Source organism: Bos indicus x Bos taurus, chromosome 7, assembly GCF_003369695.1.
Source record: "Bos indicus x Bos taurus breed Angus x Brahman F1 hybrid chromosome 7, Bos_hybrid_MaternalHap_v2.0, whole genome shotgun sequence".
Taxonomy (NCBI): Eukaryota; Metazoa; Chordata; class Mammalia; order Artiodactyla; family Bovidae; genus Bos; species Bos indicus x Bos taurus.
The window spans coordinates 51,068,669-51,096,168 of NC_040082.1; the positions used below are offsets into that span (position 1 = coordinate 51,068,669).

The following is a 27,500-nucleotide window of genomic DNA, read 5'->3' on the forward strand; positions in this document are numbered from 1 at the left end:
CCAAAGAATAGCAAGGAGAGAAAAGAAAGCCTTCCTCAGTGATCAATGCAAAGAAATAGAGGAAAACAATAGAATGGGAAACACTAGAGATCTCTTGAAGAAAATTAAAGATACCAAGGGAACATTTCATGCAAAGATGGGCACAATAAAGGACAGAAATGGTATGAACCTAAGAGAAGCAGAAGATATTAAGAAGAGGTGGCACAATACACAGAAAAACTATACAAAAAAGATCTTCATGACCCAGATGACCACAATGGTATGATCACTCACCTAGAGCCAGACATCCTGGAGTCCCAAAGTCAAATGGGCCTTAGGAAGCATCTCTATGAACAAAGCTAGTGGAGGCGATGGAATTCCAGCTGACTATTTCAAATCCTAAAAAATGATGCTCTGAAAGTGCTGCAGTCAATATGCCAGCAAATTTGGAAAACTTGGCAGTGGCCACAGGACTGGAAAAGGTCAATTTTCAGTTGCCTTTCAGAAAGGCAATGCCAAAGAGTGCTCAAACTACTGCACAATTGCACTCACCTCTCACGCTAGCAAAGTAATGCTCAAAATTCTCCTATTGAGGCTTCAACCAGTATGTGAACTGAGAATTTCCAGATGTTCAAACTGGATTTCGAAAAGGCAGAGGAATCAGAGATCAAACTGCCAGCATCTATTGGATCATCAAAAAAACAAGAGAGTTCCAGAAAAACATCTCAGTTCAGTCACTCAGGTGTGTCCGACTCTTTGTGACCCCATGAATTGCAGCACGCCAGGCCTCCCTGTCCATCACCAAATCCTGGAGTTCACACAAACTCATGTCCATTGAGTCGGTGATGCCATCCAACCATTTCATCCTCTGTCGTCCCCTTCTCCTCCTGCCCCCAATCCCTCCCAGCAAAAGAGTCTTTTCCAATGAGTCAACTCTTCGCACGAGGTGGCTAAAGTATTGGAGTTTCAGCATCTACTTCCGCTTTATTGACTATACCAAGGCCTTTGACTGTATGGATCACAACAAACTCTGAAAAATTTAAAGAGATGGGAATACCAGACCACCTTACCTGCCTCCTGAGAAATCTGTATGCAGGTCAAGAAACAACAGTTAGAACTGGACATGGAATAATGCACTGGTTCCAAATCAGGAAAAGAGTACATCAAGGCTGTATTTTGTCACCCTGTTTACTTAACTTCTGGCAACCCACTCCAGTATTCTTGCCTGAGAAATCCTGTGTATAGAGTAGCCTAGGGCTACATTCCATGAGGTCACAAAGAGTCAGACTGAGCGACTAACGAGTGAGCGGCTAACAGTACCCTGGTTTTCAAGTATGTTAACTCATAACTATATCTGCTTGTTTTAGCTTGATAGTCATATAGGTTCAGACACATTCTAAAAGATCTGCATTTTTTTCTCCCATCTTCACATTACGATTTTGATGTTCTATTTTACATGTTCTTGTTTATCCTTTTGCTATTGATTATAGTTTTATAATTTAAAATTGCTTTTATAAAATTTTTGATGGTTTCCTAATCTACTGGCTTATGTAATAATCTTCAATCCTTTCATATATTTGCCTCTCCTGTTGTATTTTTTCCTTTCCTATAATTTTTTGTTTCTTCTCCATTTAGAGAAGACCTTTAAATACTTGCTGTTAGGTTTAGTACTGTTGTATTCTTTTAGTTTTTGCTTCTCTAAGAAATTTTTTATCTCTCTTTTGTTATAAATGATAATTTTACTGAATAGAGTATTCTAGGTTACAGATTTTTCCCTTTCAGCACTTCAATTGGTCATACGTCTCCCTTCTGGCCTACATATTTTCTGCAGAGAAATCAGCTGATAACCTTATGAAGCTTCCCTTGTAACTTACTCTTTGTTTCCCTCTTGGTGCCTTTAGAATTATCTCTCTAAGTTTTCCCACTTCAATTATGTTTTGGTGTGGGTCTGTTCATCTTGTTTGGGACCCTCTGATTCTTGTACCTGGATATCTGTTTTCTTTTAGGTTTGGAAAGTTTTCAACCATAATTTCTCCAAATATATTTTTGATACTCTCTTCTCCTTCTTCTGGAATCTTAATTTTACATAGGTTCACACACCTTTATATTATCCCATACATCTCATATGTTGCTTTTATTTTCTTTTTATTTGTTTTTCTGTCTGGTGCTCTGATGAAGTATTTCCATTATTCTGTCTTCCAGATCACTTATTTATTCTTCTATGTTAGTCTGATATTCATTCCTTTTATTTTGGTTTTTATCTTTGCAACTGACTTGTGTAATTATGATTGGTTCCTTTATAGTTTCTAGTTCCTTGTTACACTGATCTGCATTGTTATTGATAATCTTTCTTATTTTTTCATCATTTTTACTACCTCCTTTTTGAACTTGGGGTCTGGTAGACTTGAGAGGTCTGTTTAACCATTTGTTCTTTCAAGGGATTTCTCTATTCTTTTAATTGGAAATAGTTTCTCTACTTTTTCATGTTATTTAACATTCGTTGTCTCCTTGAGTTTATGGGAAACAGTTATCTACTGTGGTCTTCAAGGGATGTTTTAATGTGGGACTATCCCTGTGTAGACTGTGTGAGTCTGGTGTTTTCAGTGCCAGGGCTGTTTTGGTATGGATGCCACCCCCTTCTTTCTTCAGCATGTGCTGGTTTTTATCTCCTTTATAAAAGGTGTGATGGTACAGTAACCAGAACCTGAACTGGATAATGGAAGGGGTCTCCTCTTTGCTCCATGGCTGTCACAGCCCTGTTGATGGTGATATCTCCTCCCCAGTTTTTAGATTAGAAGCCCTGAGGGTCAGGTTCACTAAGGATCTGTTGCCTTTGTGTGTTCTGTCGCCAAGGAGGTGAACACTGAAGCGAGTGAGGCCCACGTGGTCAAAGTGAACTTATGGACTGCATTTGTGGTTCTGTCCAGATGCAACCAAAGTTTGTGTCCCTTTCTCCATTGTGTTTGTCCCAGACTACTGCTCGGCATTGTAGCTCCAGGAATGAAGATGGTTTTGCTTCTTCTTCGGACCTGGCATGCCTTTGTTTAGAGCTCCCCCAGGATCTCTTCACCCTAGATCTGGCTCCAAAATGTGGTATTAGTTGGGTGGAACTTGAGTGCTCCTGCCTAGAAAGGGACCTCTGAGTACTCCTTCCCAGGTGCTGGACACTGGGACCCACCCCTGATGTGCACATACATGATGTTGATTTGCCTCATCACTAACAATGCTAACTTTAATCACTTGAGTAAGCTGGTAATAACTTCCAGGTTATCCACTACTAAGTTACTCTTTTTAGTTTAAAAATTAATAAATATTTTGTAGTGATATTCCTTGAGATTATGCAAATATCATTTTTATTGCGGTTTTGCTCATGCTATTGTTCTAAGTGAGGCCATGTTCAAATGGAGCAAACTATATAAGTAAATGTGTGCAATCTTACATGTTTAAACTACACATTCTCCTTTTCTCTTCCTAGTATCAATTTCTAATGAACAGAAATGTTACCATTTCTCAAACCAAGAAAAATACATGAGCATTTACTGGTCATGAGTATTTAACATGGCAAGCGTATTCCAAAAGAATGTAGTATATATTTTTATGCCTTTGTAAGTGATGGAGAAGAATGGGGATACACATTATAATCATCCATTTTCACTTCTATAAGACTTTATAATTTACAAAACACGTTCACATGCATATCTCATCTGATTCTCACAATATGTGTTAAACAGTAAAGGAAAAGATACTGCACACCTGGAGTACCTACTCACAGCTACACACCTGGTAAAAGTTCACGTTGGGGTAAACACACAGTCTTCTGTTTAAAGTTTCCTTGTGTTCTCCTGAGTTGCTTGGTGGAGTTTTATAATGAAGACAGTGATGATGAGGATGATAAAGACCTCAGTGATGCAAATGTTGACAAGTACAGAGAAGCGAGTAAAACTAAATAAAATCATGTCTTTGCCAAGGCCTAAACTTGGAAATTTTAAATTTTTTAAATAAATTTAAAATAGGAAAAGCAGTATGTCAAGGCTGTATATTGTCACCCTGCTTACTTAACTTATATGCAGACTACATCATGAGAAATGCTGGGCTGGAGGAAGCACAAGCTGGAATCAAGATTGCCGGGAGAAATATCAAGAACCTCAGATATGCAGATGACACCACCCTTATGGCAGAAAGTGAAGAAGAACTAAAGAGCCTCTTGATGAACGTGAAAGAGGAGAGTGAAAAAGTTGGTTTAAAGTTCAACATTCAGAAAGCTAAGATCATGGTATCTGGTCCCATCACTTCATGGCAAATAGATGGGGAAACAATGGAAACAGTGACAAAGTTTATTTTGGGGGGCTGCAAAATCACTGTAGATGTTGATTGCAGCCATGAAATTAAAAGACGCTTATTCCTTGGAAGGACAGTTATGACCAACCTAGACAGCATATTAAAAAGCAGAGACATTACTTTGTCCGCAAAGGTTCGTCTAGGCAAGGCTGTGGTTTTTCCACTGGTCATGTATGGATGTGAGAGTTGGACTATAAAGAAAGCTGAGCACTGAAGAATTGATCCTTTTGAACTGTGGTGTTGGAGAAGACTCTTGAGAGTCCCTTGGACTGCAAGGAGATCTAACCAGTTCATCCTAAAGTAGATCAATCCTGGGTGTTCATTGGAAGGACTGACGCTAAAGCTGAAACTGCAATAATTTGGCCACCTGATGCAAGAGCTGACTCATTTTAAAAGACCCTGATGCTGGGAGGGATTGAGGGCAGGAGGGGAAGGGGATGACAGAGGATGAGATGGTTGGATGGCATCACCAACTCAATGGACATGGGTTTGGGTAGACTCTGGCAGTTGGTGATGGACAGGGAGGCCTGGCGTGCTGCGGTTCATGGGGTCACAGAGTCGGGCACGACTGAGTGACTGAACTGAACTGATTTGACATTTACATTTATGATTGGATGTCTGGCTTTCCTGAACCAGAGATAATCCAGAGCCCCAAGTATGGGGGCAAGACTGATCCATTCTTCCACAAAGTTTCCAAAGAACAAAGAGGTCCAGGTCATTGGCTTAAGGAAGTCAAGTGCATCGTGTCTTCACTGGTACAGGCAGAATAACTGTGGAACATGAAGAACCCATTCGCTTACCCCACCTCTCAGGCAACTCTGTGAGACTGCTTGTAGACATGGTAGGAAACAAATAAGATTGTTAGAAAGGATACTACTGTCAGCTTTATAGCCACAAACTAATAACCAGAAGGAGATCCAGACTGAGACATGCAGTGAGTTGCTGCTGCTGCTAAGTTGCTTCAGTTGTGTCCAACTCTGTGCTGTCCCATAGACAGCAGCCCATCAGACTCCCCCATCCCTGGGATTCTTCAGGCAAGAACACTGGAGTGGGTTGCCATTTCCTTCTCCAGTGCATGAAAGTGAAAAGTGAAAGTGAAGTCACTCAGTCATGTCTGACTAGTAGTGACCCCTTGGACTACATCCCACGAAGCTCCTCTGTCTATGGGATTTTCCAGGCAAGAGTACTGGAGTGGGGTGCCATTGGGCAAACTCAATTAAGCCTCAATAGAAGCAGCTTGTCACAGAGGCACAGAACTGGTTTGAAATCATTTAACTCAAAGCAACTGGATCAAAACAACAGTTCAGGCTGAAAAATTATTTTGTTATAAATGATTATGACAAAACATTTATAACAAGTGTTATAAATTCCTTAGCCATGTTTTATTTTTTCTGTTAGTTTGTGGTTTAGCTTTTTACTTTAATTCAGTTTTAGCCTTTCATTACTTGGGGAAACCAACAACAGGAACTGATTTGTCATAGTGTAAATAGTCAACAATAAGATACTAAATGAAACAATCTACATGTTTATTAACTGAAAATGAGTTAACTCACTATATTTTTGTACATATTGACTTTCAAACACAGTTCTTAAGGTCAGGTTACTGGGGCCACCAGTCATGACCTGGTCATCTATAAAGAGAGTCACATGTGAACATACACCTATGTAGTTACTAGCATACAGTGAGATTGTAGTTTCCCATGACGTAATCACACATACGCAGAGTGCAACATGCATATAAACATAGGCATTTCAGTTCAATCAATGAATAGAAATAAGACCCAGAGACAGCAAAACATTAGGATTACAGTTTTTAAAGTTTAGGACTGAGTTCGGTGTTGGTTCTCAGATTCATTTATATGAAATGAATTGCATGAAGATTAATGTTAAAGATTTGTTTTGAATTTTGATTTAAATGATAGAATAAAGAGTTGGCCTTTGAAGGGAGTGGTTAAGCCTTATGCTATAGAGCAGTTGTGAAAGGTAAAAATTGGGATTTAGATGTAAGGTGAATTTTGGGTTTATATGAAATTAGAATTTATTTTTAAATGTTGAGGTGTAAGCTATCAATTAAGCTATAAGCCTAGATAAGGATTTGACTGTAGAATAATATACGTGGTAGACATTTTGGAAGTGAGTCCCCAGGTCTCTTCATTTTGAGACAAATGTCTAATAACTTAAAATTTCCCCAAGTGTTTATACGGGCATATGTGCTTATCTGACGATTGCTACAAAGGGATGTACAGTCAGACCTTGAGATATGGAGGCTGGAAGGCTTTGAATAAATAAAAGATGCTTATAGAAACTATAGAAAGTGAGGAAAAGGTAATGAATTTAAGGAAAAGTTAGGAAAAGTTTGCAATAAGAGATAACAGGGAAGGACTATATAGAAAAAGAAAAAAATAGTATAGAGAAAAGGAAAACTATTTGAGAGAGAGGAAAAGGGAAATGAAAAGAAAGGAGAAACGATGAGGTTTTGTTTTTATTCACTACTCAGCATTTCTGGACCAGGGTTTCTTCTCTTTTGTGCATTTAGACACTGGTTCTTCATGTTTACAATTTGGTTGAGAAGGTGTGTCACGAAGATCAAAGACTGAGAAATATTAGATTTGAATTAAGCACTATGAACTATCTAGGATTATGGATAAATTAGGCATTTAACATTAGAATTAGGGGATTGAGAATCTAAAATCATGGGTCAGGATTTATTCATATGGAATAGCTGATGTTTGTGGCACAATTAGATTGATAATTAAAATGATAAAGATGGTTCAGAGCTGTGTTAAATTTGAAGTAGGATTTGCAACTGTTCCTTCCTCCCTGAGTAGAATCACACAGCATCCTTGTTAAAACAGACTGGTATGTCAAGTAAAGAAGACTCAATTAGGAATTAGAGTTTCATTAGAACAATTAGGAAATTAATTGCCCAAATAGGGTCCCTATTGCAAATTAAAAATTTTTGTCAATTTATTTTAAACATATACTTTTTAAAAACCTTAGGAATAAGTTAGATTGTTTAAGCTATGTCAGAGAGTTCAGTGGTTTATTTTGATAATTTTTGCTATAAAATGTGTTTATGAAATAAATTTGTAGTTGTGAAGCCATGTCATTCCTGAAAATATTTATGACTGTGCTATAGGCATTACAAAGGGCTTCCTTGGTGGCTCAGTGGTAAAGAATCCACCTGCCAGTGCAAGAGATGTGAGGTTGATCCCTGGTCTGGGAAGATCTCCTGGAGAAGGAAATGGCAGCCCACTCCAGTATTCTCGCCTGGGGAACCCCATGGGCAGAGAAGACTGGTGGGGTGTAGTCCATGGGGACACAAAGATTCGGACTTGACTCAGTGACTGAACAACCACAGTAGGCATTGCACATATTTTGCTCCTTATGTTCCATTTAAAGTAGGTTTTTATCTTTTGATCTATTGAAGTTACTAGGTAGATAGTAGTTCTGCAAAGTTTTTAATAAGTGTAATTATTTTGATGCTTAGAACTCAACAATGAGCTGTTACAATTTCGTTGTACTTTTTAGTTTATTTTGACATGTATTTGTCAGTCAGTGAGACAGAAGTCTGAAGGAGAGCACAACTTTCCCCACCCAACAAAGATGACTCTGGGTCTGTCTCTGCCCCCTCCCTACCAGTTCCCCCCTCCTGGAACCAGGAATGATGATGATGGCAATGATGATATCCTTGCTCTGTATCCACGTCTGTAGGGAAGTTAACATACTCCTTCATGAAGAAACTGAACTTTTCCATAACTCTTCCTATGGGAAGACACAATTAAGAGGATCATTAACACAGGAGGAAAATTTACATTATCTTAGAGCTGAAAGGAACTACAGAGATTGCAGCCATAGCCTAATTTTACACATGAGGAAAATGAGTCCTTAAAAAGGAGTGTCCTTGCTACAGGCAGTTTCTGACAGAGCGAGTAGCAGAATGTCCCTAGTCCAGTGATATTTTCATCCCACCTGCTCCCTCTACCGATCCTAGAGCCCAGACTAATCACCCAGTGTCTTAAACCAGCAAAGAAGGAGAACCTCTGACAAGGGAAGTTGGGGTGGCCGGCCCCTCGGGCTTTCCTGGTCCGCAGGGCCCGTGGTGAGGCTGGGCCCTGCACTAGTAAGGGGAACGTCCACCACGCGTCCTCTTCAGTGTCCTTGGATGCAAGCTGTTTTCTAGGTTGAGGGCCCAGTGTCTGTGCACATTAGAGAATCTTCCCTTCTGTGAAATAAAAGCCCCTGAGTAGGAATCAGTGTGTAGACATATCATTCTGGGCTCAGACCCTAATGTGATATTTTAACTTGTTAAGATAATCACAAAGATGGGAAAAAAAAAAAAGAAAAACAGAAAAACACAAGAGCTAAGTGGCCAAAACCCAGGGGTCTAAAAGAGAGTTAACAGTGAGCAAAGGGAACTGGTTGTTACCACTCCTGAGTTGCCTATTTTGCATGAAAGAAGTGTCTTCTGCCTGATTATATTGCCTTCCAAAACATTGAGTAAGCCAAACAAAATAGTTAAAGCATGTCCATGAGGATTCTAGCCCAAGTCCTGACAGCTTGGACTTTATTGTATTCCTTATTTCAGATTGAAGAAAAAAAAATCTTTGTGGTAGCCTTATCCTCCCTACTGCCTCAGGCTACAGATATTTACAGCCACCAGGAAATTGAGGAGGATAAAGACCTTCTGGTCACAGTTTATCTAAGAATAATCTATTGGCCATTAAGTCTCTGAGAAGTAGGATAAGAGGCTTCTATTCTACATGATAGGATAGTAGTTTTGAATTATTTTTTAGTGTGGGATTCAGAAACATTTCTTCCAATAAGAAATTATGTGGAGCTCCACTACTTAAAAGAGTCCAAAGCTGGTTCGAACTGGAGACCTCCCCAAATGAACTCTGTAACCTCTTGGGTGACTCCTAACTTCCCTCTACAGAACCTCTGGGCTCTAGAGACAGTAATTTGAAGGCTTCTGGTCTTGTTAGACTTTCAGCTGACAGATGGGAATTAAAGGCTCTGTCATGGAGGGACCAGTCCAAGCTGGCAGAGCAGGTGGCTCATCCTTAATCCGACTGTGAGGCAGCAAGTTTTCTCTCTCCCAGACACTCTTGGTGCGTAAGTACAGTTTTTAGAGAGCTGAGCATTCTAGTGGAAAGAGGAGAAGATTGCAGTGAAGGACGGTGCCCTAGCTTTTTTTCCTTCCCATGAGATACTCACAAATTCTCAATACACAAGTGGCATTCATTCCCATAGGTGATGTAGTCAGAACCACAAACAGGCAGGTATGTGATGGGGCAGGGGATGGCCACCACTGGGTACTTCTTGTAAATGCTGCAGTTCACCTGCAACATACGCAAGAGAATGTCCTGCTTTTCTCCTCATCCTTAAGCTAGGCTACCCTGGCCTCTATCTGACAGGAAGCACAGTACCATCCGGAAGTTCCAGCTCTTATACTCTGAAACTGGTGTGCTACTTCTATTGATAATATTGTGACCACACTGACAAAAGCTAGTACCACCAGTATCACTTCTATTACTACTAGTACACACAGTTAACAGCTCCTGCGTATTTCCTTGCCAGGCATTAAACTTAAATCTTACATGGATTTTTTGTTTGTTTGTTTAATCTTCAGAAAACTGAAGTGGATAGGTTCTACTATTACCCCTATTTATAGATGAGAGAGATCTGGGCTTAAAAAAAGAGGGAATTTGTATAATATAAAAGCTAGCTAGTGGTAGGGCTGGGATTTGAATCCAGAATCTGTGCTGTTAACCAAGGTAACTGTCTTTTGCCTCTCACATGTTGCCTTTTCCATGGAGACATCACCAGCTTCTCAGCTAGAAGTACCCTCTCTCTTTTTTTAAATTCTGGAACATTTTCTTTACACTTAGATTATTTGCTTATATGTATATCACATTTCTACAGCTGCCTTCTGAAAAGTAGAGGCAACTTACCTACAGCTGCCTTGCCTTTCACCTGTCCACTCACCCCACCACAGGCATACTGAATTAACCTTTCATATGTATTTCTCAAGTGTTTGTTGAGTAAATACAGTAAATATAAAATTAAACTAAGTAGGAAATTAAACAAATTAAATTGTGGTTCAGTATACTCACTGTTTTCAAAGGCAGGCTAGCAGCTTCTGAAAGAGAGATTCAGTTGGAAATGTTAAAAATAAAGCAGAGTTGTGAGGTCTCATTAATTAATGTAAAGTCAGTCTGTCGAATAAGACTCTGTGGTTCCTCTGGTAATTAGTTTCAGCACCTACCCTGTCCCTTCACAAAACCCAACTGTATTCTGAAGAAGCCAGATGGCCACTGTGTTAGGTAATCCTTGGTTCAAGTAAGAGAATTATCCAAATTTCCTCCCTTTATATACCACAGGATGTTTTCTGGAGCTCATTGTGTCTCTGATAATGTTTTAAATCAGATAGCAATAAAAGTATTGCACTCACTGTTTCTAAGAGCCTGAAGCACCATCTTTGATAGTCTTCCCCTCCTAATTGATATGAAGAAAAGTAGTAGAATATCTCTAAGGTATTATAATTTTATTTAAGTAATTTTTCACTATATAAAAGTTTAATTGTTGACTCCTGGGTTTTGGATAATTTTTTTTCCTATTTTCCTGGATTAATTTGGAGAGAGATTCAAGTTTTTCTGCATCTTTGTGATGAGAAGTAGTATCTCATAACACCGGCAGTTTCCAGGTCCTAATAAAATGGGCTTCCCCAGTGGCTCACATGGTAAAGAATCTGCCTGCAATGCAGGAGACTCAGGTTCAATCCCTGGGTTGTGAAGATCCCCTGAAGAAGGGAATGGCAACCCACTCCAGTATTCTTGCCTGGAGAATTACATGGTCAGAGGAATGTGGTGGGATACAGTCCACAGGGTCACAAAGAGTCAGATATGACTAAGCGACTAACACACACAATAAGATGGTAGACTTATGAAAAAAGTAATGAGTGTGTGTTTTTGGTTTTGGTCCCATGAATGGAAATAAAAATCCTTGAAAGGGAATGTTCTAGATTCAAACCCTTCAACTCCAAGTGGGACTTAAGATTCTCCCTTTCCAGGCCAGGGCTGTTTCTATTACAAACTGCTGCTGCTGCTGCTGCTAAATCGCTTCAGTCATGTCCGACTCTGTGCGACCCCATAGACAGCAGCCCACCAGGCTCTGCCATCCTTGGGATTCTCCAGGCAAGAACACTGGAGTGGGTTGCCATTGCCTTCTCCATTGTGTGAAAGTGAAAAGTGAAAGTGAAGTCGCTCAGTCGCGACCGACTCGTAGCCACCCAATGGACTGCAGCCCACCAGGCTCCTCCATCCATGGGATTTTCTAGGCAAGAGTACTGGAGTGGCTTGCCATTGCCTTCTCCGCTATTACAAACTAGTATCCTTTAAATCCACATGACCAGACATTTCTCTGAGATGTTCATATCCTAGGAGGGGCTATGTCAGAGAACAAGCTTATGGCTATTAAGGGCACTATCTACCCTTAACTCACCTGAGCAAGAGCAGAGATGGGCCACTACACAGAGCAGAAGGAGACCCCCAGTAGTCTTCATGATGGAGACTGCTGTGATGCAGAGGTTACTCAGGATGGTCACAACAACTGCATCAGCCATACTCTAGGAAAGGGTCATGTTTATAAGGCAATGTTTGATTTCTCCGCCTTTCCTGTGAGGTCATGCAAAGTCAGGGTTGGCTCTGAGAGGCTCTCAAAGCACAATGTCACACCCTGGGTGGTGTTACAGTCCTTGCCACTTAATTGCTACTTCCTGTTTGATCAACAAATTGATTATTCAAGGTGAGAAGTATTTTTCTGCCTGCTCTAGGGGTGGGGAATGTTGTTCCTTTAAATTCTAAAATTCAGAGTAGAAGAGATTAAATATAGGCTACTTGACACAGTTATAGAATAAATGAAAATATCAAACTTTCTGTATTTCACCAAAATAGAGACTATTACCCTCAGATCAGTCAGATTACACTTTGTACTTGTGCTGTGTTGCTCAGTCATGTCCAACTCTTTGCAACCCCATGGGCTGTAGCACGCCAGGCTCCTCTGTCCATGGGGATTCACCAGGCAAGAATACTGGAGTGGGTTGCCATGCTCTTCTACAGGGGATCTTCCCAACCTGGGGATCAAACCCAGGTCTCCTGCATTGCAGGTGGAATCTTTACCATTTGAGCCACCAAGGAAGCCCAAGAATACTGGAGTGGGTAGCCTGTCCCTTCTGCAGGGGATCTTCCTGACCTAGTAATCAACAGGTTACACTTAGGTTTATATTTTGGCTCCTGGGAAAATGTTGTTTTACTTTCGAGGCAACAAGTCCATGAATCAAAGAAAAATAATAGTGAAAGGAATAGTGACCTTAGCCCTTTTGAGGCTTGGAGAAAGGCATTGACGTTTTCTGACAGAATGTGGTCCACTGGAGAAGGGAATGGCAAACCACTTCAGTTTTTTTGCCTTGAGAACCCCATGAACAGTATGCAAAGGCAAAATGATAGGATACTGAAAGAGGAACTCCCCAAGTCAGTAGGTGCCCAATATGCTACTGGAGATCACTGGAGAAGTAACTCCAGAAAGAATGAAGGGATGGAGCCAAAGCAAAAACAATACCCAGCTGTGGATGTGACTGGTGATAGAAGCAAGGTCTGATGCTGTAAAGAGCAATACTACATAGGAACCTGGAATGTCAGGTCCATGAATGAAGGCAAATTGGAAGTGGTCAAACAGGAGATGGCAAAAGTGAATGTCAACATTCTAGGAATCAGCGAACTCAAATGGACTGGAATGGGTGAAATTAACTCAGATGACCATTATATCTACTACTGCAGACAGGAATCCCTCAGAAGGAATGGAGTAGCCATCATAGTCAACAAAAGAGTCCATAATGCAGTACTTGGATGCAATCTCAAAAACGACAGAATGATCTTTGTTCATTTCCAACGCAAACCATTCAATATCACAGTAATCCAAGTCTATGCCCCAACCAGTAATGCTGAAGAAGCTGAAGTTGAATGGTTCTATGAAGACCTACAAGACCTTTTAGAACTAACACCCAAAAAAGATGTCCTTTTCATTTTAGGGGACTGGAATGCAAAAGTAGGAAGTCAAGAAACACCTGGAGTAACAGGCAGATTTGGCCTTGGAATATGAAATGAAGCAGTGCAAAGACTAATAGAGTTTTCCCAAGAAAATGCACTGGTCATAACAAACACCTCTTCCAACAACACAAGAGAAGACTCTACACATGGACATCACCAGGTGGTCAACACTGAAATCAGATTGATTATGTTCTTTGCAGCCAAAGATGGAGAAGCTCTATACAGTCAACAAAAACAAGACCAGGAGCTGAGTGTGGCTTAGATCATGAACTCCTTATTGCCAAATTCAGACTGAAATTGAAAAAGTAGGGAAAACCACTAGACCATTCAGGTATGACCTAAATCAAACCCCTTATGATTATACAGTGGAAGTGAAAAATAGATTTAAGAGCCTAGATCTGATAGATAGAGTACCTGATGACTATGGACTGAGGTTTGTGACATTGTACAGGAGACAGGGATCAAGACCATCCTCATGGAAAAGAAACACAAAAAAGCAAAATGGCTGTCTGGGGAGGCCTTACAAATAGCTGTGAAAAGAAGAGAAGCGAAAAGCAAAGGAGAAAAGGAAAGATATAAGCATCTGAATGCAGAGTTCCAAAGAATAGCAAGAAGAGATAAGAAAGCCTTCCTCAGTGATCAATGCAAAGAAACAGAGAAAACAACAGAATGGGAAAGACTAGAGATCTCTTCAAGAAAATTAGAGATACCAAGGGGACATTTCATGCAAAGATAGGCTTGATAAAGGACACAAATGGTATGGACCTAACAGAAGCAGAAGATATTAAGAAGAGATGGCAAGAATACACAGAAGAACTGTACAAAAAAGATCTTAATGACCAAGATAATCACGATGATGTGATCACTGACCTAGAGCCAGACATCCTGGAATGTGAAGTCAAGTGGGCCTTAGAAAGCATCACTATGAACAAAGCTAACGGAGGTGATGGAATTCCAGTTGAGCTATTTCAAATTCTGAAAGATGATGCTGTGAAAGTGTTGCACTCAACATGCCAGCAAATTTGGAAAACTCAGTCCACTCAGCAGTGGAAGAGGTCAGTTTTCATTCCAATCCCAAAGAAAGGCAATGCCAAAGAGTGCTCAAGCTACCGCACCATTGCACTCATCTCACACGCTAGTAAAGTAATACTCAAAATTCTCCAAGCCGGGCTTCAGCAATACGTGAACCGTGAACTTCCAGATGTTCAAGCTGGTTTTAGAAAAGGCAGAGGAACCAGAGACCAAATTGCTGGCATCTACTGGATCATCGAAAAAACAAGAGAGTTCCAGAAAAGCATCTATTTCTGCTTTATTGACTATGCTAAAGCCTTTGACTGTGTGGATCACAATAAACTGTGGAAAATTCTTCAAGAGATTGGAATACCAGAACACCTGACCTGCCTCTTGAGAAATTTGTATGCAGGTCAGGAAGCAACAGTTAGAACTGGACATGGAACAACAGACTTGTTCCAAATAGGAAAAGAGTATGTGAAGGCTGTATATTGTCACCCTGCTTATTTAACTTCTATGCAGAGTACATCATGAGAAACGCTGGACTGGAAGAAGCACCAGCTGGAATCAGGATTGCTGGGAGAAATATCAATACCCTCAGATATGCAAATGACACCACCCTTATGGCAGAAAGTGAAGAGGAACTCAAAAGCCTCTTGATGAAAGTGAAAGAGGAGAGTGAAAAAGTTGGCTTAACGCTCAACATTCAGAAAACGAAGATCATGGCATCCGGTCCCATCACTTCATGGGAAATAGATGGGGAAACAGTGGAAACAGTGTCAGACTTTATTTTTCTGGGCTCCAAAATCACTGCAGATGTTGACTGCAGCCATGAAATTAAAAGACGCTTACTCCTTGGAATAAAAGTTATGACCAACCTAGATAGCATATTCAAAAACAGAGACATTACTTTGCCAACAAAGGTCTGTCTAGTCAAGGCTATGGTTTTTCCAGTCGTCATGTATGGATGTGAGAGTTGGTTGAGCACCGAAGAATTGATGCTTTTGAACTGTGGTGTTGGAGAAGACTCTTGAGAGTCTCTTGGACTGCAAGGAGATCCAACCAGTCCATTCTGAAGGAGATCAGCCCTGGGATTTCTTTGGAAGGAATGATGCTAAAGCTGAAACTCCAGTACTTTGGCCACCTCATGCGAAGAGTTGACTCATTGGAAAAATTCTGATGCTGGGAGGGATTGGGGGCAGGAGGAGAAGGGATGACAGAGGATGAGATGGCTGGATGGCGTCACTGACTTGTTGGACGTGAGTCTGAGTGAACTCCGGGAGTTGGTGATGGACAGGGACGCCTGGCGTGCTGAGATTCATGGGGTCGCGAAGAGTCGGACACGACTGAGTGATTGAACTGACTAACTGACTGACTGAACATACAACCCCAACATTTCTGTGACTTAAAGCAATACATGTTTATTTTTATTAATACATACAAGCTATACATGAATGGTGGTCAGCTGATGGTGCACCATTGCTTCAGTGGGTTCTAAGTATACAGGATAGTCACCATTTGGAATGTTGTTAACTGTCAAGGTGAAGTGAAGTAAAGATGTATTGCTAAGGATTTGCATTTACAGCAATTGAATATTCCAGCTCAGAATTGGCACCTATGTCACTTTGCCTCGCCATCGTTTACCCGTGTGCAACCATAGGCCTGGCGTGCTGCGATTCATGGGTCGCAAAGTGTCGGACACGACTGAGCGACTGATCTGATCTGAACCATAGAGATTACGGAATACAGTGTTACCTTGTCTATTGAAAACCAGAATGGGGAGAACTAGAAATAATTGGCAAATGATGCAGACCCCCACCCTCCCCGAGCATTAGTTTCATGTCAAGTGGGACCTGTTACTAGCCCCAGTAGAGTTCACATAATTGAAGTCTTTTACATGAAAGTCTGTTCTAAAGTGCAGTGCATGTAATTGTTGCTATGAGTCTTATTATTATTGACAGGCCAAGAGAATCTGCTAGGGTTGCTGATGTTAGATTGTAAACCGTATTGTCCAAGTACAGTTGTCCAAATGACCATTGTTTTTGTCTTTTGGGCCTGGGGACATAGGTATGAAAACCCTGGGGGAAGGCAGTAGACTGTTCCACCAGTGCTTTGCTTTCAGATTTATTGTAGTCCATTCCAAAGCATAGCACTTACAAAAGATAATAATAAATGACATTGCATGCCTCTCCAAATATTGACTCATATTTGTTTGGGAAGCAATATAATCTTAGTTAAGAATATGTGCTTTGGGACTTCCCTGGTGGTCTAGTGGCTAAGGCTCCATACTCCCATTACATGGGACATGGGTTTGATCCCTGGTCAAGGGACTAAGATCCCACATACTGCACAGTGCAGCCTAAAAAAATTTTTCTTTAAATTTTAATACAGAACGTATGCATTGAGTCCCATGGATCTTTTGTTTCTAATAAATATTGGTTGTGTGACTTTGAGTGAGTAGATTAAGTTCTGGATATTTAGTTTCCTCATCTGTAACATAGAAACAATATTTACCTCAGAGTGGTTTTGAGTGTGAAATGCAATTATACATATATATATATATATATGCATACATATAGTATATATATATATATATATATATATATATATATATACATGTAAAATCTCTGGTGTGTGTGTGTGTGTGTGTATGTATCAGATATCAGTATCATAATTAGAACTTGATATATAGTAACTAATTATAGGGAATATGATATTAATCACAACTCATTGAGGGAGGAATTTTTATTACCCTAATTTTATCAGTGAGTAAGTCGAGGCTCAGAGGATTTAAATGATCTTCCCAAGATTATAATGCCAATTAATTTAGGAAACTATTAAGTTCAGTCATGGAAAAAAGGGGGAGTGAATGTTCTAATAGAGTTAATTATAAGCTTTATTGTTTGCTATGAAAGTTTGAAGAGAATGAATACTAAGAAAAAGCCATTATATTTCAAGAAAGTGTTTTGTTGCAGTTTAAAATGCAATATTAGCTAAAAGGATTGGGAATGGAATCAAAGAGTGATTAGGATGAAGTGGAAAGATAGGGTTATTTTTTTAGATGTTTGATGGTCAAAGGAGGAGAATGGAAGAAGCGAAGGCAGCAAAGTCTCAGATGGACTAAGCATGTTTTAAAGTGAAAAGGAAGATGAAGAAATTTAAGATTACCTGATGAAAAGGGGCTAATTAGAGGAGTCTAGAAAAATAAGAAATAAGACTAAGAGCACAGGTGTAACACCATTCCCTGTGACAGGAAGGCAGAGGAAAGCAGATGAGTGGAAAGACAGATGTTGTGAAAAGAGAGAAAAAAAGATGAAGGGGAACCTATTGTAAGGTTGACTCTGACTGTTATGTTCTGGGATTGCCTTTTGCAGTGGAAGAATCAAGTTTGTCTGAAAGCTGGAGTAGAATGAAGAAGGCTTGGCATAGAAATTGATGGGAGCAAGTCAGAGAATCAACAAAGGATATGAAATTGGTGGCCACTAGACAAAATTAGTACTATTTTTTAGCAGACCCAATCAGTACCATGCTTAATATTTCTCCCAAAATATGACACTGAATCACTGGAAAAAAATGATGTTATGGATAGGGAGTGTGTACATCAGAGACTTGAGGGTGGCCATAAAGACTATAGTAGATTTGCAAGGGAGTCAACTATTTCACAAGGTATTGATGAACTATGCAAGGTATGAGCAGTGTAGGTTTAGAGGTCAAGGTTCAGGCAAAGTTTGCACTCAGTAGGTGTGGCGAATAGGAACAATTGTTTATGGAAGCTGTAGCTGATAAGCAAAGTGTCCTATTTAATTGCTCAGGGCTGGGGCTGAGATAATGACCTTCAAGCTGTGTACAAAGATAAAGTAGATGAAGATCGGGTGGAGGTAAATGTCTGTAGATTCAAAAAGGTCAGGAAAAAGTAAGTTCAGGGGATCAGTGTAGGGTTGCTTTGACTTTTGGTAACTGTATACATGGAGAAGAAAATTTCAAGCTGCACAGTGAGCCACAGATTATGGAGACTTCTTTGGGGGTGAAAGATGAAGGCTCTGAAGGTTAAAAAAAAAAAAAAAAAAAGTAGTCAGTGCATTTTAGGCTGAAGGCAGTTTGCTTATTCATCCCCATAGTCCTGGGAGGAGTGGAAACTTGAAGTCTCACAGAGGATCATGATACCCATCCTTCCATTCTAGGGAAGGCAGGATAGAATTAGTGAAGAAAAATATAAAAATGAAATGAGAGAAAAGATTGAGTATCAGGATTCCTTCCCTAGTGGATTTTAGATGTCATAGGGAGGGGAAAGGCAACCTATTAGTAATTTAGAGAAGGGTGAGAGGATTAAATTGGAACTGGGCCTGAGTGAAGAGTTCCTGGGACAGTTGTTGCTGTCACTAGGTCGTCTGACTCTTCGTGACTCATGCACTATAGTGTGCCAGGCTCCTAGTCCTCCACTATCTCCTCGAGTTTGTTCAGATTCATGTCAACTGAATCGCTGATGCTATCTAACCATCTCATCCTCTGTCTCCTCTTTCTTCTTTTGCCTTCAATCTTGCCCAGCATCAGGGGCTTTTCCAATGAGTTGGCTCTTCGGATCACATGGCCAAAGTACTGGAGCTTCAGCTTCAGCATCAGTCCTTCCAATACATATTCAGGGTTGATTTCCTTTAGAACTGACCGGTTTGATCTCCTTGTAGTCCAAGGGACTCTCAAGAGTCTTCTCCAACACCACAGTTCAAAAACACTCAGCCTTCCTAATGGTCCAACTCTCACATCCATATATGACTACTGGAAAAACCGTAGCTTTGACTATATAGACCTTTGTCAGCACAATGATGTCTCGGCTTTTGAATATGCTGTCTAGGTTTGTCATAGCTTTTCTTCCAAGGAGCAAGTGTCTCTTAATTTAATGGCTGCAGTCACTGTCTGCAGTGATTTTGGAGCCCAAGAAAACAAAATCTGTCTCTGTTTCCAGTTTTTCTCCATCTATTTGCCATGAAGAGATGGGACTGGATGTCATGGTCTTAGTTTTTTGAATGTTGAGTTTTAAGCCAGCTTTTTCACTCTCCTCTTTCACCCTCATCAAGAGGTTCTTTGGTTCCTCTTTACTTTCTGCCATTAGCATGGTGTTATCTGCATATCTGAGGTTGTTGATATTTCTCCTGACAATCTTGATTCCAGCTTGTGATTCATATAGCCTGGCATTTTGCATGATGTACTCTGCCTAGAAGTTAATGAGCAGGGTGACAATATACAGCCTTGATGTACTCCTTTCCCAATTTTGAACCAATCATTTGTTCCATGTCTGATTCTAACTGTTGCTTCTTGTCCTGCATACAGGTTTCTCAGGCAACAGGTAAGCTGGTCTGGTACTCCCATCTCTTTAAGAATTTTCCATAGTTTGCTGTGATCCAGTCAAAGGCTTTAACATAGTCAATGAAGCAGAAGTAGAATTTTTTATGGAATTCATTTGCTTTTACTATGATCCAAGGGATGTTAGTAATTTGATCTCTTGTTCCTCTGCCTTTTTGAAATCCAGCTTGTACATTTGGAAGTTTTCAGTTCATATACTGTTGAAGCCTAGCTTGAAGGATTTGGAGGATAACCTTACTAGCATGTGAAATGAGTACAATTGCATGGTAGTTTGAACATTCTTTGGCATTGACTTTCTTTGGGATTGGAATGAAAACTGAACTTTTCCAGTCCTGTGGCCACTGCTGAGTTTTCCAAATTTGCTGGCATGTTGAGTGCAGCATTTTAATAGCATCATCTTTAAGGATTTGAAGCAGCTCAGCTGAAATTCCATCACCTCCACTAGCTTTGTCTGTAGTAATGCTTATTAAGGCCCACTTGACATCCCACTCCAGGATGTATGGCTCTAGGTGAGTGATCACACCATCATGGTTATCTGGGTCATTAAGACCTTTTGTATAGTTCTTTTGTGTATTTTTTTTTCCCCACCTCTTCTTAATCTCTTTTACTTCTATTAGGTCCTTGCCATTTTTTTTTTTTTTTCCATGCCCATCCTTCCATGAACTGTTCCCTTGGTATCTCTAATTTTCTTGAAGAGATTTCTAGTCTTTCCCATTCTGTTGTTTTCCTCTACTTCTTTGCATTGTTCGTTTAAGAAGGTCTTCCTACCTCTTCTTGCTATTTACGGGAATTCTGCATTCAGTTGGGTATATGTTTCCCTTTCTCCCTTGCCGTTTGCTTTTCTTCTTTCCTCAGCTATTTGTAAAGCCTCCTCAGACAACCATTTTGCCTTCTTGCATTTCTCTTTCTTTGGGATGGTTTTGTTCAGTTAGCTGGAGGGAAAGAGGGAAGCCAGTATCTCAGCTGGGCAGTAATTAGGTGTGGAAGATTGGCTGTAGGAAGGGAACCTTAAAATAAGAAAACCCACCAAACACTAAGCACTTACTTGTGCTGGAACTGTGCTATACCTTCTGTGTGCTTGAAATAGTTTAAGACCATCTCATGAGATGGGTGTTGCTATTTGCCCTGTTACTTAGCTGAGGCAACAGGGACTTAGAGAAGTGAGTTTATGGTTAAGGTTAAGAGTCCATGTTTTTAATCACTGGTATATTGCCTTTAAATCTAAGAGGTAGCCTTGAAGACATGTTGGAAATTGGAGTAATAGGAGTAAAACTGGCCAAATCAGACTAGTCAGGAGGGATAGCTGATGTCTCAAGTGAGCAGGCAGAGGGGGCTGAGCACCAGGTCATGGTGCATGGCATTTTCATGTGTGAGGATCATCTGGAAAGGAAGAGGATTCCAGTGGGAGAGGGGATGATTGAGAACCAGGGGACAAAGCCTCCTTCTCTGTCCCCCACCTTCATCTGTCAAACATGCAATGCTGTGACAGTCCTTTCACCATTTGGTACTTTCTGCTTCGGCCACAACTAGAGAGATTAGACTGGTGCTTCAAGTTTTCAGGTTAAAACCCCTCCAAGGAACCCTAATGTTTTCAAGTGATAAATAAGGCTGTGGATTGGGAGTGGCTGGGAAGAAGTCAGAAGTCTACTACTTGATTCTATTTTTCTCTCCTAATTACTTCACCAGCTCGCCCTCAACGCCCAGTGCCTTTCTTACTGGCATCCGTCACTTTCAAGGCCTTCTTGTGGAGTTTGCAATCAGTGACCTAGATCTGGCTGAACTAACTGTAACCTTTCATCTGTCCTCTTTTCCCTTCCCTATGTGGCCCCTGCATGCTTCAGCTTTTGTTGTTGTTGTTGTGGCATGTGGGATCCTAGCTCCCTGACTGGGGGATCAAACCTGCATCCCCTACATGGAAGCATGGAATCCTAACCACTGGACTGACTGGGTATTCTGCTCCAACTCTTTTTCCTTTCCCTTCCTTTTTTCCATTGTGATCATGCCTCCATGCACTGGGCACAGTGACCCAGAGATCTGAATATTTGCATTTTGATCTTGCCTCTGATGGGACCTTATACCCTACTTTTCATGGGAACAGGAAGTTAGTATATCTAGTAATTCTATACTTTGGTTCTATTCAGTTTAATTGCATCACCAAGGCTTAATAGTTTCAATCATGGGACAAGATGATGTTAATTAACAGTAAGGACTATTTTGTCTTGTTGGTTCATGTTTCTTCTAAGTAAGCTGACACTATCTGGATCTAGATTATATACACACACATGCACCTCCTGGCTCCTGTTAGTAAAATCACGTCTACTGTGCTCAGTGCTGAAGGGAATATCTGTAACCCCAGAATTAGCCAACATTAGAGAATGTGTTAGTCTGCTAGAGCTGCCATAACAAAATACCAAAGACTGGATGATTTAAACAACAGGAATTCATTTCTCACAGTTTCGGCGACTAGAACAATATCAATGAGCCAGCATGGCTGGTTTCTCCTGAGGCCTTTCTCTTTGGCTTGTAGACAGCCACCTTTGCACTGTGTCTTCACAGGGACTTCACTCCGGGTATATGAGCCCTGGTGACTCTTACTCTTCTAATAAAGGTACAAGTCCTATTAACTAGGGCCACACCTTTATTATACCAGTCATACCTCAATTACTTCTTTGAAAGCACTTTTCCAAATACAGTTACATTAGGGGTTGGGACTTTATCACATGGATTTTGGAAAGGACACCAATCAATCCATAACATTTACCCCTCTGTACCCCCAGCCCCACCAATTCATGCCCTTCTTCGGTAAAGAGAACCATAGACCTTTGATCTTTAAGACACTGGTATCCCATGAAATGTTATCTAGTATTTCTTGAAAAAGGAGCTCTCTGGTCACTTAGATTTGGGAAACCCGAGATACTATTTCATTTGGAGAGATGGAGAGAGTCATAATGCACTTTATTTTATTAAAGGCTCTATTAAATTTTATACAGTACAGATTTTTTTTTTTACTTTAACTTAATTTCCCCCCAAATTAATTTGCCACAGTCTAACTTATTATGTTATAGAATACTTAATAACATTGGAGAAGGCAATGGCAACCCACTCCAGTACTCTTGCCTGGAAAATCCCATGGATGGAGGGGCCTGGTGGGCTGCAGTCCATGGGGTTGCTAGGAGTCGGACACAACTGAGCGACTTCACTTTCACTTTTCACTTGCATGCATTGGAGAAGGAAACGGCAACCCACTCCAGTGTTCTTGCCTGGAGAATCCCAGGGACGGGGGAGCCTGGTGGGCTGCCGTCTATGGGGTCACACAGAGTTGGACATGACTGAAACGACTTAGCAGCAGCAGCAGCAGCAGTGAGATGTTGGTGTTTTCCTGGACATTAAGAAATAAGGATTTACTCCAATTTCACATAAAGTCATAATGATCAGTATCTGGACTAGTTACCAAGGAAGGTCACTGGATTTCTGGTCTGTTTGGACTGCTCAGAAGTTCTTTACCATATTCAATAGAACTGCACCTCTATCTGGCTTTCATACATTCTGGTTCTTTACAGTGGAGATCAAGAGAATGTGTCTGCTCTCTCATTCCAAATGTGCAAAGGCAGCTAGCTCTAAAGTGCCTAGTCAAGGTCTTTTTTCTCCAGATGATACAGATCAGCTTCTTTAATACTTATTGCAGCATATAATCCTGTAAGTCCTCCCTACCCTGACATATCAACATCACTTTACTATTAAAACACAGGTAATAATCAACCTCACCATTTCCTTTATCTGTCCCAGGTAGTGTTATTGTCACAGAGATAAATAAGACAGATGAGGGCTTTACTTCTTGGACTTTACTTTCTTGTAGAAAAAGAATTGATCAAAAATAACATAATATTGAGATGATTTCAGGTTCTGACAAGTATTTAAAAATATATATATCATGGTATTGGGATAGAGAATAACATGGATGTGGGGGCCAGATTTGACTGTTTGATCAAGTTTTATAATGGAGACTCTAAAGGAAGAAGATGAAAAGTGTTAGCATTGTAAAGAGACCCAATCTGGAAGAGCACTGAGGATGAGAGGAGGTTTAGCAGGGGCTAGGAGTGATCAGTAGCCAAAATTTGAGAAGCTATTGGTTTAGAAGGAAAGAGCTAGAAGATAAAAATTAGAAAGTATCAAGTTATGAAGAGGGAAAGTAGAAGGGATACCACTTATTTTTTCTAAGTGACAGTAACTTGAACAGTGAAAGAATTTAAAAGTTTTTTTTTAGTGTAACCCCTATCAAATTACCCATGGCATTTTTCACAGAATTAGAACAAATAATCCTAAAATTTTTAAGGAACCATAAAAGATTCAGAATTACCAAAGAAATCCTGAAGAAAAAGAACAAAGTAATCAAAACAGCATGGTATTGGCACAAAAACAGAAAATACATCAACAAAACTGAATAGAGGGTACAGAAATAAAACCACACACTTAGAGTTAATTAATCTTCAACAAAGGAGGCAAGAATATACAATGGAGAAAAGATGATCTCTTTGGCAAATGGTGTTGGGCAAGCTGGATAGCCACATGGAAATCAGTGAAGTTAGAACACTCCTTTAAACCACACAAAAATAAACTCAAAATGACTTAAAGACTTAAATATAAGATAGGACACCATAAAATTCCTAGAAGAGAACATGGGCAGAACGTTCTCTGACACAAATTGTAGCACTAGTTTCTTGGGCAGTCTCCCAAGGGAATAGAAATGAAAGCAAATATAAACAAATGGGATCTAATCAAACTTAAAAGCTTTTGCACAGCAAAGGAAACAAAAAGACAATGTGAGAACTGGGAGAAAATATTTGCAAATTATGAAACCCACAACAGGTTAATTTCCAAAATATTCAAACATTTCATCAGCTTAATATCAAAAAAAAAAAAAAAAACAACCCAATCAGAAAATGGACAGAACTAAATAGACATTTCTCCAAAGAAGACATACAGATGGCCAACAGGTGCACAAAAAGATGCTCCACATTGTCAATTATTAGATAAATGCAAGTCAAAACTACAGTGAAGTTATCACCTCATACCAGTCAGAGTGCCCATCATTAAAAAAAATCTACGAGAAATAAATACTGGAGAGAGCATGGAGAAAAGGAGCCCTTCTACACCATTGGTGGGACTGTAAATTGGTGCAGCCACTGTGGAGAACACTTAAGGAGGTTCCTTAAAAAACTGAAAATAGAGTTACCATATGATCCTGTAATCCTGCTCTTGGGCATATATCTGAAGGAAACCATAATTTGAAAGATACATGTACCCCAGTGTTCACTGCAGCACTATATACAATAGCCAAGACAGGGAAGCAACCTAAATGTCCATTGACAAATGAATGGATAAAGAAGATATATATATATATAATTATATATAATATATAAATATTAAGATATAAATATATAAAACATAGAATTGTATATATATCTTCCCTGGTGGCTCAAATGGTAAAAAATCTGCCCACAATGTGGGAAACCCAGGTTTGATCCCTGGGTCAGGACGATCCCCTGGAGAAGGAAATGGCAACCCACTCCAGTATTCTTGCCTGGAAAGTCCCATGAACAGAGGAGCCTGGAGGGCTACAGTCCATGGGGTCACAGAGAATTGGACACGACTGAGTAACTAGCACTTCCACTTTTCATACATATATATGTATATATACATATGTATATTCATATATATATGCATGAAATGGAATATTACTCATAAAAACAAATGAAATTATGCCATTTGCAGCAACATGGATAGACCTAGAGATTATCATGTAAGTGAAGTAAGTCAAAGAAAAACAGGTATCATATGATATCACTTACATGTGGAATCTATGGATCTATGATACAAATATACTTATTTACAAAATAGGAACATACATAAAAAAAGACCTGTGGTTATGAAAGGGGAAATGGTTGAGTGGAAGAATAGATTGGTAGCTTGGGATTAGCAAATACAAGCTACTATATATAAAAAAATAGACAAACAGCAAGATTTGACTGTATAGCATAGGCAGATATATTCAATATCTTATAATGACCTGTAGTGAATAAGAATATGAAAGAGTAATTCTAAAATATGAAAAATTCTGATCTACACAAAATTCTGAAACATTACATTGTCAACAGATGTGATCTTAAACTAAGGTTTTGCCTAGTTGTATTTTCTGATACTAAACCTCTAATGCAGAGAAGGCAATGGCACCCCACTCCAATGCTCCTACCTGGAAAATCCCATGGATGGAGGAGCCTGGTAGGCTGTAGTCCATGGAGTCGCTAAGAGTCGGACATGACTGAGCGACTTCACTTTCACTTTTCACTTTCATGCATTGGAGAAGGAAATGGCAACCCACTCCAGTGTTCTTGCCTGGAGAATCCCAGGGACGGGGGAACCTGGTGCGCTTCCATCTATGGGGTCGCACAGAGTCGGACACGACTGAAGTGACTTAGCAGCAGCAGCAGCAGCAGCAGCAGCAAACCTCTAATGACAAGAAAGCATGCTTAATGATTCTATAGATTAAAGAGGTTGAACTAGAATATAAATCGCTCTACCCTTTATGGAGAAAGTTTCACTATGAAAAATACTCTTAGTAGTTGAACTAAATATTCTTAATGACATCGTAAGAAATGTGAATTATATATGGCTAATGCACTACCACTTGGATATTATTGTCTTTTTTTATATGATAATACGGATGTTGATCTTAACCATGGTTGTTCTCTGTGGTTGTCAGAAAGAAATGATCTGTTGAATATTTTACCACAGAATATACTCCCACTGTTTCTGCAAGACCTGAAACCAGTTTGATCTCAAATTTTAAAGATATGAATAAGCCAGACTTATTTGTCTGATATGTTGAGTATTTTTAATGATTTTAATATATCAATTCAAAGAAGGAGTGTAAATTTTTTTTTTTTAATGAGCAAATGTGAAAAACAAAAGTTAGATGTTTGGATGAAAAGAGTATCTACAAATTATTATGACATATATGATGATTTAACAATTATCAATAGCTAGTAAGGTTGGAGAAAGCAATGGCACCCCACTCTGGTACTCTTGCCTGGAAAATCCCATGGATGGAGGAGCCTGGTGGGCTGCAGTCCATGGGGTCGCTAAGAGTCGGACACGACTGAGCGACTTCACTTTCACTTTTCACTTGCATACATTGGAGAAGGAAATGGCAACCCACTCCAGTGTTCTTGCCTGGAGAATCCCAGGGATGGGGGAGCCTGGTGGGCTGCCGTCTATGGGGTCACGAAGAGTCAGACACGACTGAAGTGACTTAGCAGCAGCAGCAGCAGTAAGGTAGGCTGCAGTCCATGGGGTTGCTAAGAGTCAGGCACGACAGAGCGACTTCACTTTCACTTTTCACTTTCATGCATTGGAGAAGGAAATGGCAACCCACTCCAGTGCTCTTGCCTGGAGAATCCCAGGGACAGGGGAGCCTGGTGGGCTGCCATCTATGGGATCGCACAGAGTCAGACATGACTGAAGCGACTTAGCAGCAGCAGCAGTGATAAATTTGGTGTTGAATGTCTGTGAAAAGTTAACACCAAAATCTTACATATTTGTATCTAATTTAACTTTTCCTTCAAAAGAATATTCATGCATAGGAAATTTTTAAATTAATTTATTTTAATTGGAGGCTAATTATTTTACAGTATTGTAGTGGGTTTTGCC

The 27,500-nt window shown here is 40.0% G+C and overlaps 1 protein-coding gene across 1 annotated transcript; it reads right to left on the reverse strand.

The window, feature by feature from the left end:
- Positions 1-5,826: 5,826 nt before the first annotated feature.
- Positions 5,827-11,945, reverse strand: SPINK7 (serine peptidase inhibitor, Kazal type 7 (putative)). Its single transcript, XM_027546039.1, has 4 exons — positions 11,821-11,945; positions 10,434-10,459; positions 9,535-9,659; positions 5,827-8,082 (listed from the first exon to the last, which is right to left on the reverse strand). Exons 1-4 carry the CDS (start codon positions 11,939-11,941, stop codon positions 8,037-8,039), a joined length of 318 nt encoding a protein of 105 aa, XP_027401840.1. The 5' UTR covers positions 11,942-11,945; the 3' UTR covers positions 5,827-8,036.
- Between the last annotated feature and the right edge of the window lie 15,555 nt (positions 11,946-27,500).